At 37.8% G+C, this 12,389-nt stretch overlaps 1 protein-coding gene across 7 annotated transcripts in view; it reads right to left on the bottom strand.

The window, feature by feature from the left end:
- Positions 1–12,389, bottom strand: part of LOC114250999 (5'-3' exonuclease PLD3) — a 73,455-nt gene that overhangs the window by 4,148 nt on the left and 56,918 nt on the right. For all 7 annotated transcript variants that reach the window (XM_028185142.2, XM_028185144.2, XM_089737415.1 and 4 more), the window contains exons 8-10: positions 9,877–10,008; positions 863–1,002; positions 69–234 (exon numbers count right to left, since the gene is read on the bottom strand). In XM_028185142.2, coding sequence (XP_028040943.2) covers positions 69–234; positions 863–1,002; positions 9,877–10,008 — 438 coding nt within the window. The remainder of the gene's footprint in view (positions 1–68; positions 235–862; positions 1,003–9,876; positions 10,009–12,389) is intronic.

Here is a 12,389-nt window from a genome sequence, read left to right as displayed (position 1 = left end):
AGTACACAATTGCTCGAAACAGCTTTTCTTGGCGCGGCGTAAACGTAAATGATAATTACGGTACTTACGATTTGTAAATTGAGACGCGGGTAGGCCTGCGACAAGGCCGTCAGCGAGCGCAGGAAGTGGTCCTCCGCAGGCGAGGAGTGCTTCCACCAGCTGATCAGCATGCGAACTTTTACGCGATTCTCGAGCACCGCTCTGCGGATAGCGTCGTCGATCTTCGGCCAGAACCTGAAGAAAACGTCTTATATATCTCCCAGTCATTTATCTTCGCACATGGTTGCTGGTCGTACAGGACTTATTGAGTTAGTACGCCATAACTGTAATAAAGACCAAAGTCGTCTCTAGCCCATTTAGTGCCCGAATGCACTAATTAACCTAGTGCCATCTATCGAGCGCGTGGTCAAAATGGAATAAGTACAAATGTAACAAGTTTATTGAGAGGTCAAAGCCCCCTAACACTGCTGCGCTAACATCCTGCACCATAGCTAAAGCCTCCTCTAATAGGGACATTATAGGGTTCTATGGGATTGAGAATGACTCTGACTGCACTATTTACAATAGAAAAGAACCAAGCCGTTAGGATTGCCAATAATTCTACTCATATGGCGTGTTTAAAATCAGTCAAATTTGTATTGTAATAGGGAATGTTTTGTTTAAGAGAAACGACCTAACTCGCTTTATCCTTTTCCTCTCTCCACGATCGATTGGTTCGCGAGAGGCTCTATTTTCTCACACTCGCTCATACCAAATTGTACGTTTTCTCTCTAGCCGTGACAAATTTGCCGCGTTTTAAATTTTACGTACTCTCAACGCGCCTAAAGCAGTTTCACTTCAAAAAAAAAACCTGTATACTCACAATAGTTTGGGCGTGTATATTGTCGCCGGTATGTAATCCATAACTGATATGTAGACAAACTGTTCGGCCGATTTTATTATAGACACGATGGCGTCGCTGTCGTCCGTTCGACCGAGCGGACTGAACGGGGGCGGGGAGCTCTGAAAAATTAAAACACAGCTAGCTTACATGTTTTTTTTTTTTTTTATAACAGCTAAGAGGCAAACGAGCAAGACGGGTCACCTGATGGTAAGTGATTCACCGCCGCCCACGGTCACCAGCGTTTACGCCAGTGCGTTGCCTACCCATTCACCGCCGCCCACGGTCACCAGCGTTATGGCGAATCTATAACTTTGAAGCTCTATGGAGCTCATAAGGCTCATTTAATCTACCGATTATCCGTACTTACTTACTTACTAATAACTATAGATATAAAAAAAGATGAAGTATGTGTCTATGTATCACATAAAACTCGAAACGTTATCCTAATTGATGTGAATAATGGACTATAAAGGACTCATATAGTCGCGACATATTCCGACGAACATAGTTACGTTACTCCCGGATAAATGGCGCTGGCAGCAGCGATTTTAATCCTTTGAATCCTTAGGTCGAATTGATATGAAATATAAAAAAATAGTATATTTTTTTTAGGTTTATCGAAACGCATCGTACCTATTAGTATTATCATAAATATGACACTAAGTCTGACACTTTTTTACGTGACGATTTTACAAGACACTGAAACAATCTTGTTGACATCCGATATCGGATCTATTTAGAAACAATTTGAATGTACTGTCCTCAGTTGGTTCACAATATTTACAAAGGGGTCATTGCCCTCGCGATGATAAAAAAACTTAGGAAAGCATACACATAACTTCAAAAGCTTCAATACTTAAACATCAGATTGAAAATAAACAAAAGTAGGTACTGCCATATTTATAAACCACAATGTCATTTCACTAAATAAAGAAAAACTCACTAAATACCTTAATTTCCTAAAAATAATAATAATACATAAAGCCACTACTAATCAAATGGCTTCATTATACTAGAACAATTTTAATAAGTCAAAATTCATGGTAGATTTTTCACTAATTAACTCGCAGGAAGTCGCGTGACTTGAGGAAAGCGTCACAAGGCGTCACAAATACGATCGATGGGCACTTAATTCGACACGCCTCTTGCTGTTACTGCCTTCAACAAACTACTGTTTTATTAAACTAGTTCTTAATTGATCCTTTTTTTATCATGATTCCCAAAGTTCACTGGTCCCATGTGGGACGATTACATACTAGTTAATAAATATAATCTGGTAAGGAATACACGTAATGGATCGAAAGGTTTAGGTAAGCTAGGCCATAAGTAAATAAGTCTTGATTGATTTACCAAACTTAAATGCTCAACGCAGAAATGCGTTATCTTGTTGTTTTTTCCCTATCTATTCTAGTGACCTCGAAGGGTCACGCCAGATTCACCGAAGTAGAGTAGTAGTAGTAGGTAAGCTTACGGGGCTTTAACCTGGTACGTTGCTAACACTAGCCCTAACAAGAACAGTGCTTCGCTATAAATACATAGGCGGCACTGAAAATTTCGGGAATTAACGAAGTGACACAACATTACTATTTAAAAATGTATTTATTGCTTTTCGAAGTATTCTCCGCGAAATTTGACACATTTTTCCATACGATGGAACCAATCATTGAAGCAACCATTCCATTCGGAAGTTGGGGTCTCCAAAATGGCCGTTTTGTAGGCGTCCACAGCTTCTTCAGGTGATGAAAATCTCTGTCCACGCAATTTATTCTTTATTTTAGGGAAAGTATAGAAGTCATTAGGGCTTAGGTCGGGGCTGTACGGCAGATGGTCTAATAATTCTATGTTTTCTTGCTCTAAAAACTCTTTTGTTCTGTGCGCGGTGTGAGAACTCGCATTGTCGTGATGGAGGATGATGCGGCGGTTGCAGTTCTCTTTACGGAGTTCAGAAACGACCTGTGGCAAACAAATGCTAGCATACCATTCTGCATTAACCGTTCTTTGTCCCTCAAGAGGAATAGTCGTAACATGGCCGGTTTTGGAGACAAACGTGGCCACCATTTTTTTTGCAACACTCCGTGAACGAACAATTTTTGTTGGCTTTAACTCATTTTCGAACACCCAAACTCGTGACTGGTTTTTTGTTTCGGGTTCGTACGCGTATATCCAGGATTCGTCACCTAATACAATGTTGTATACAGCATTTGAGGATCCTGCGTGGAATCTTTCGAGAGTTCTGACGCACCAAGTAACGCGAGCCGCTTTTTGCTCTTCACAGAGCGAATGCGGTATCCATCGGGAAAACAACTTTTTTACACCTAATTGTTCATGCAAGATTATTTGTATTTAGCTCATGCCAATGTCTAAAGTTGCCTGAATTTCGCGGTATGTCACATGTCGATCTTCCTCAATCAGCTTACGCACAGCATCAACGTTTTCTTGGGTGACTACAGTTTTTGGACGACCTTGACGGGGATCATCACTGAGCTTGACACGTCCACGTTGAAACTCAGCAAACCAGCGATAAATTGTGGTTTTGGATGGGGCTTCATCACCAAATGCAGAAATCAGCCGGTCAACACACTGTTTTTGTGTTAAACCACTTCGAAAGTCATAATAAAGCATCGCTCTTGAATTTTCTCGAGTCCATTCCATTTTCTCAACGACTAAACAAGTTTGACAAAACCTCGTGACAAGACCGAGAATCTTTTTTTTAATAAATAAATGGTATTCGATTTTTAAAACCAAGGAGTTTTCAATTAAAAAGATTTTAATATGACAGAAACAGTGAAAATATTCCATTCCCGATACTTTTAGTGCAGCCCTCGTATGAAGAATATTTTTACTAAATTATGTATTGTAGTTACTTATAAATATTGACAATCGAAGTCTCAACTATATTGTTTTTTTTCCCTATATATTTTAGTGACCTCAAAGTGTCATAGATTCGCCGAGCGAGCAGGTGAGCTCACGGGGCTTTAACCTGATACGATGCTAACACTAGTCCTAGCAAGAACAGTTCTTCGCTATAAATATGAAGAATATTTCCACTAAACTATTCATTGTAGTTACTTTATAAATATTGACAATCGAAGTCTCAACTATATAGTTTTTTTCCCCAGTGACCTCAGGGTGTCATGTTAAATTCGCCGAGCGAGTAGGTGAGCTCAGGGGGCTTTAACCTGATACGATGCTAACACTAGTCTTAGCAAGAACAGTTCTTCGCTATAAATATGAAGAATATTTCTACTAAACTATTCATCGCTGTTACTTAATATAAATGTGGGAATAGGTTATTTTAATCTGTGGACTTAAGATGTCAATGTCAAATGGTTGTCAGAAAAAATAATCCGAGCTTAGACGTTCCGTATTTAAGGCAAGAAATAAAATTAATTATGAAACACTTGAGGAAGTATTACTTCATTCTAGTACGTCCATCCCATATATATTTATGTGTAAGACACTCATTCGGCACAGAAACAGGAAAGTAAACATTATATATTTTTAGAGTTGCCTCTGAAAGTGCGGAGCAGGTGCTCTTTAAGAAAAAAGGTTTCATAATCTTCTACTAAAATGGTTTTGAATGTACCTTTTTACGTTCACATCTTTTAACTTCTTAAAAGGTAGATAAATAAATTGGGGATTCATGATGTGATCATGCATAAATAAGTATCTTTTGGTTTAAGGCCTTTTTTACGACCTCGTTTTAAAACTGTCGGAAGAAGATAATGTATTGAGTTTAATATGCTTTTTAAAAGTTGTAGTTTTGTTAAGAATTATAAATTATCTAAGTGTGTTAAAATTATTCATTTCTTTTTTCCAGTGATAGTAACAATTTTTTTTTGGCAGGAATAAATTAGGTAACCTGAATTTTGCTTTATTTCGACTGATTGAGAAACGAAAAATATTTATAAAAAAATAACACTGTCTATCTATAAAACAAACTATGGCAACTTCATAGCTGTTAACCTAATATTATGATTCGCGAAACAAATACAAAGAATCAATTGTTCTACGTTTTTGTTTCCCGAAACACTCGTAAAAGTTGATAAGTTCACTGTGAAAGGTCGATGTATGCAAATGAGGCGAATCGAGCTTCAGAATGTCTGCAAGCGCTGCATACTACTGTTACGTTTCTTCTTATTTTTATTGCTCAGACGAGTACACGAGCTCTTTTTTTTATGGCTTAGATGGGTGGACGAGCTCACAGCCCACCTGGTGTTAAGTGGTTCCTGGAGCCCATAAGCCCATAGACATCCACAACGTAGATGCGCCACCCACCTTGAGATATAAGTTCTAAGGTCTCAAGTATAGTTACAACGGCTGCCCCACCTTTCAAACCGAATTACGGCCCGACTTAAGTGGTTACCGGAGATCATGGACATGGAATGAGCTTCCTCTACGGTGTCTCTCGAGCGCTATGACATATACTTCTTTAAACGAGACATGTGGAAAGTACTTAACAGTAGGCAGCGTGTTGACTCTGCCTCTAGCATTGCTGACGTCCATGGGCGACGGTAACCACTCATCATCAGGTATGCCCTATAGTTGTCAATAAAAGAAAAAATAATAATGAATAACAATTTTGAGATTAGAGCTCTCACCTGTATAGTAATTACGCAAACTGTAATTTTTGCCGATTTGCTTTTTTATTTTTATTGCTTAGATTGCACGAGCTCACAGCTCACTTGGTGTTGAGTGCTTATTGGAGCCCATAGACATCTACAACTTAAATGCGTCAGTCACCTTGAGATATAAGTTCTAAGGTCTCAGTATAGTTACAACGGCTGCCCCGCCCTTCAAACTGAAACGCATTACTGCTTCACGGCAGAAATAAGCGGGGTAGTGGTACCTACGCGTTCGGACTCACAAGAGGTCCTACCACCAGTGAACCAGGTAAAAAAGTGATTTGTATTACACGTCATTATTCTATCATCGTGGATGTTGTTCTAAATAAATTTTACTCGCCTGTGGGATTTGAACAAACAAAAAAAAAACAAAAAAAAACTCCTGTGAGTCCGCGCGGGTAGGTACCACCACCCTGCTTATTTCTACCGTGAAGCAGTAATGCGTTTCGGTTTGAAGGGCGGGGCAGCCGTTGTAACTATACTGAGACCTTAGAACTTATATCTCAAGGTGGGTGGCGCATTTACGTTGTAGATGTCTATGGGCTCCAATAAGCACTTAACACCAAGTGAGCTGTGAGCTCGTGCAATCTAAGCAATAAAAAAACAAAAAAACCCTTCGTCACTAATGTGATATCTCTTCTTCTGCACAAATAAATAATGTACCTACACGAATCAGAATTAATTAGCTACAATAACTCGTCTCCCCCATTCATCAGGAATTTAAATCAGATTTTTCTCACAACGAAAACTCGTAAAATTTACGACATTTATATATTGTGAGTTACGATACGGAATGTCACTGGGCCTGTTACGTCCTTTGGGCGGTCAAGGGCGAGAGTTTGGCCTCCCGGAGGTCGATCGTGGTGTTTCGTTACCTAGCGCTGTACTAAAGCAGTTTAAATACAAATTAAATAGTGTTAATAGCCTTTTCATTCCATTTATAGGACGTTATAGCTGTTCTGTGTAAAATCTTTACGTTTAATAGATTTAATTAGATTTTTTGATTATGATGAGCCAGTCAACATCGACTTTGTAAACTTTAAATGAGAACATGATATTGAAAAATCATGTATTAAAAATGATTAAAACTCAAACTGACATAGATTCATATAGACATCAAAAGAAAGTAATATATCGTTTATCGGTGTAGCGTCATATAATCATGCACAAGGGCAAAATATGTACTTACAAAACAAAAACTATTTTAAAGTTTGAAAAAAAAAACTGAATGACAGTTAAAAATTCGAAATTAAGCTATATTATACAGTTTTACGTATTTTTTTCCTTCTCATAGTTAGTAGATATCCTCGAGGGGTATTGCTAGCTTCATCAAACGTCTAGGAGAGCTCACGGGGCTCAGCCTGGAAGACTTAATTTTTACTGATTTTTTAAGTCAGCTCTTACAGTAGTAGTTCTTCTACACGTCGCAATTTTTTTTTTCGTATCTGTTCTCTCGTAGCCTAATGGACTATTTCCGCTACGCACGGGCGGGTAGGTGAGCTTACGGGCTCAACCTCAGAGAGTTTGCTAACACTATCTGCTAGCTGCCGTGAATGAGCTCCACCTTTCAACTATTACAATACATATTCCGATTCTCGAGACTGCGTCTACGTCCGAGTAATAGCCATAATAATATGACTTAAGTGTCTCAATATTTAATATTTTGTCTTAGGTCGTCATAATAAAATACGAATCTGGACAAAATTGTACTGTCTTCGCAATATTTCGCTTTTTTTCCCCTACCTATTCGTTGGTAGCCTAAGAGGTTATTCTATTCCAGCTACGCCCGAATGGGTAGGTGAGCTCACAGGCTTAACCTGAGAGACTTTGATATCACTAATCTTAGCAGCGCTTCGCAGAATCTACCACCGGATCGGAATCGCGACTCACTGAAAACATCCGCCGAGAAACTCAGCATTTCGCTATACCATCCGCTTGATTGAACATTGGATCTTGTTTAACTTATCCCTGACGTTGCGATAAAAGCAAGGCTTCGGTAGAAGTAGCGCGCCACACCGAGACCCGTCGGTTTGGAAACGATCGTAAAACGCATCGAGTTCTCGCTTCACAAGCAAGCCACTTCGAGATGTTATAGCCAATTTAAAACCGCCCGACGCCATTCGGTCTAGCTTTTAACGACAGATAAAACATTATGAGGGGTTACGGCGACAAACGTAATGTTCTCAAACCGGAAACAATATGTGTACTGAACGAATAGGTATTCTTTTAGGGTTTTATTTACCTGTATGGAATATTGGAGGCTGGCGTGCAGGAGTGAGGCGCGCTCATAGTAAGCTACAGCAAAATCAAGTCGAAATGAAAAAAAAAATCTCGAATCGAAGAGAATCCGGTCGAATTTTTACTGGTGGTGGGGCCTCTTGTGAGTCGGCACGGGTAGGTACCACCACCCTGCCTATTTCAGCCGTGAAGCAGTAATGTGTTTCGGTTTGCAGGGTGGGACAGTCGTTGTAACTGTACTGAGACCTTATACCTCATATATGGGTGGCGGCATTTATGTTGTAGATGCTTATGGGCTCCGGTAACCACTTAAAAACAGATGGACTGTGAGCTCGTCCACCCATCTAAACAATAAATAAAAAAGCGACGAATATTTCTTTGAGGAGTTTATGTGTTTACCACGTGAAAATCATGTGCATATAATAATCGTGCAGAGTATATTGTTGTAGATACCAACATTATTGAATATTACATTGTTTCGTGTAAAACATACATAATTATAGGATATGTAAGAACGGAACGTATGAAAACATTGTGGAACGGAACGCTAAGGTTGAAGGAGAGAAAACGTTAAAAAGAAAGAAAAAAAAATGAAAGAGAAAAGCAAGATGGCGAGGAGGATTGAATGAGCAAATTATAAAAAAGGGGTCAGTTAATTTATAGTTATAATAATAGAGAAGATTTGGAAAGAGAACAATAAAACTGCAACAGTGAAATAGTTTTATGCGCCACAATCCCAATTCTACATAATATACATACATATATAAAGGACAGTATAGACTCGTATAAAGGCTTTTGCTAATTGAGCAAGAGATATCACCGATATAACTATTACTAACATTTAATAGAATCGTAAAAATTATAACGAAAAATTCATACAATGAGAATTCAGTGAATCGACAAATTCATTGTTCAATAAAACTCCATTATGAATTTCTTTCAACTATCTCAAATAAAAGAACAGAGAACAAAGTAAAATCCTGCGACAGCTTTTGAAATTTAAACGACCTACATGAATTTTAATCATCAAAACAAAAGCTAATTTGTTGAAATAATGAACAATTTGGATAAGTTTTAATTATGTTAAGTTCGTTCGAATAATTTAAGTGAAGACGCTGACTGACTTGTACAATTTGAAAGAGACAGTTTTAATATTGTAACATGGAATGTGTCTGTCTTAGTAGACTGTAATATGCACGCTCGCTGCGAATGTTGTATTACGATAAAACGCTCAAGTCGGTCGCCAGTTTTAGGGTTAAGATAGCAAAGTTGTTCAATTTACCCCAACGTCACTGCTGTCTGAGGTAAGTGCTTATCGAGACCCGAGAAATTGTGTGGCATCTCACTAGTACGACATCTTCGGTAGACACTTCAGTCGAAAACTTTGAGAAGTTTGTTAATGGACAGAGATAATTGTAACTTGGAGATGCCTTAAATAGATAAGTGCATAGTTTCGTGGCTTACGGATCGATCAGAATTAGGGAACTTTTGATTGTATTAGTCGAATGTTATTTGTTGCTGTCATCAATCCACATTACGTCAGTCGTAAATCGATTGATCGAATCGATCTAGTCCACATTCTCCCAGAGATTGGGGGCGACCTTGATTGATTTTGCCTAGTGGCTCCAATTATAATTGAATAGTATTTCAACTATAACAAAAAGATGGTGGACGGACGAATATGTCCTTAATCAAAATATAATTTATTAGTGCAGGGAAAGTTGAGCGTTTTTTGAGCCCGCACGTGTTGGTATAATCAACCCGCCTATTTCGGCCGTGAAACAGTAATACGTTTCGCTTTGAAGGGTGGGGTAGCCGTTGTTACCATAAAACTGTGACTTAGATTTCACGTCTCAAGGTGGGTGGCTGCAATAAAATCGTTGATGTCTATGGACTTCGGTAACTACTTAATACTACCGGATGGGCAAGCTAACTGCTTTTCGAAATACGCATAAATATGAATACTTGTGTGAGTTCATATTACGCCCTGCCTCCACTAAATTCAAATTGATAGGAATATAGGCTTTGACGTGATCAGTGTATGTGCTATTTGTCCCTAATAAGCAATATAAAATAACAAACCTAGAAATCGACAGAAGCCTTCTGAAAAAATAATATTAATATACTTACGGTGATATAGGCTCCGTAATTGTGCACCGAATCGGATATGTTGATCGGGTACTTCATATTGATGTCGGTGTTCAACTCTGAGGGCCACGTGTCCGGGATAACTGCGTTCGGTTCGCCCAGCATCCAGTACACCTGGGAATACGATGTTAAGTATTATTTTCCGATCCAATGTCACTCGGGGGGCTTGTTGTTTCCTCTTCCACGAGTCGTATTCCTCATGTCTGAGGGTCGTGACCATCTCCCATTATCTTTCTCCGTATGATGTTTTGCCATCCTCCTCTATTCTCGGCGGTGTGTATGGCATCTTAGGTGTGGTATCCAAAGTGGTGCGGATTTGGTCGGACCAGAGACTTTTGCTTGCAATTTTGCCAGTTACTATCATTTTAAGGGTAAAGTTTAAGAGCTCATAAATTAGGACCCATATTGAAGTGAAAAAGACGAAATGAAAATGCGACAGTGACATAAATTCATAAGATTTAACGTGGGAGAAAATGAGATAGAAAGTATTATACAGTGTTTCTTATATGCGCGGTTCTCTTTGTACCCTGCTTCGTACCTGCCTAATATTCGTATAAATATATCTATGTAATATATACAAATAAAATGTAAAATAATTATCAAACTTTGTATCACTATGATCAATTATTAAAACCTATAATTATCCTCTTCTTATCTTATCTTCTTCACCACGTGTGAATTGAACACGATTTTTTTGAAAGTGTGTTTATTTGTTTTTTTTCGTGTATTTCTTTATCCTTCTTTCACGTGGAAACATAATAGAATAAGATAGGCAAAAAAAAACGAAGATAACAATAAGTATAGGGACATTTAATCGACTAACTGAAATCGTTGGGGCATAAGGCGCCCGGTGTACCTACTCGTATCGAGCGATACGACAGTGTTAGTATTCAAATCGCGCATATGGTGCAAACATTTTTTTCTATAAATGGAACCCGCAAAAATTTAAATGTTTTATTTGGAGAGTTCAAATCATGGTCACCTTATGCCAAACGTTCCGAAGTAGATTAGCAAATACATAGCAAAATATTTTATATTATATAAAATATATAAAATATTAAATATATAAAAAATAAAAAATTATATAAAATATAAAATATTTATTTTATTATTTTATTTTATAAAATATATTATATAGTTATTGTTTTGTTTAATATCAGTCGAGTTCGTTGGCGTTGTACGTTAACACACGAGAACCGAAAATTCAATATTAACCGAATAGTCACAATGTCCATTAAGTAGTATAGGTATTCTTCCTCATAAATCTGAAGGTCATAAAATTATTTATTATTTATTTATTATTATTTATACTGAACTTGACCTCAATTCAATATTTCCACCTGTTGCCAAGTGCTTAGAGACAATTCAAATAAAAAAATAAATACGTTTACATATTTTAGAGAAATGAATAAATTAACAAGCAATACCTCGAATCTCTATCGCCATTTCGTATATCGGTTCTGAGTTTTCAGTTACAAATCTGAGTGGTCTCTAAATATTTTAGCGATTCGTATGAATCGATGATGAAGTTCACTTTAAAAATACAGATGTCCTATAATTTCAGGAAAATTATATTTTTTTTATTGCTTATATGGATGAACGAGCTCACAGCCCACCTGGTGTTAAGTGGTTACTGGAGCCGATAGACATTTACAACGCAAATGCGCCACCCACCATGAGATATAAGTTCTAAGGTCTCAGTATAGTTACAACGGCTGCCCCACCCTTCAAACCGAAACGCATTACTGCTTCACGGCAGCAATAGGCGGGGTGGTGGTACCTACCCGTGCGGACTCACATGAGGTCCTACCACCAGTAACACAATACTGAAACAATATTATCAATTATACAATATTATCGGAATGAACGATTACAATCTACGTACGCATTTTGAACTTATCGAACCGGAACTGATGACAACTCAAAACTAATTATAATCAGTACAGTAATGATGCAAAACTCAGAAATTATTAAAATTAATAACTCAATACAGTTTGCTTGGAAACCTTACCGCTACTAATACTAATGTGTATTTTAAAATTTTTAGAAAACAATTTAATCGATTTTGTATTACACTTTTTTATTTGGCATCACAACGCAAATGCCCTTAGTCTTGAGATGCAAGGTCGAAATCACAATATCGTTGTATTAGGACCGTCTCAACCTTCAAACCGTATGCATTATTGTCTCACGCCACACGGTAGAAAGGTGGCAACCCTGAATACAATTGATATGAAATTGCAGACTAAGCAATCCATGACGCATTGTCGCTATATATATCGCAAATTATTATTTAAATTCGCTTATAGCTGATTTTGTTTTCAAATTTCAATGTCAAATTTTATACTATTTCTTTTCTATTTTGAATTGTCAATGTCAATGCAGTTTTTTTTAAATAGTTACCGGACTCGCTTCGTAAGAGAACGTAACCGTGCGTATTTATAACATACCCTGGCACAAGTAAATTGAATCCGTTTCTAAGCGTTTTGACGCGA

Source organism: Bombyx mandarina, chromosome 23 (assembly GCF_030267445.1).
Source record: "Bombyx mandarina strain Sakado chromosome 23, ASM3026744v2".
In the NCBI taxonomy this organism is placed as follows: domain Eukaryota; kingdom Metazoa; phylum Arthropoda; class Insecta; order Lepidoptera; family Bombycidae; genus Bombyx; species Bombyx mandarina.
Note: the sequence above shows the minus strand (reverse complement) of the source record. Positions and strands in the feature narration are given on the sequence as shown.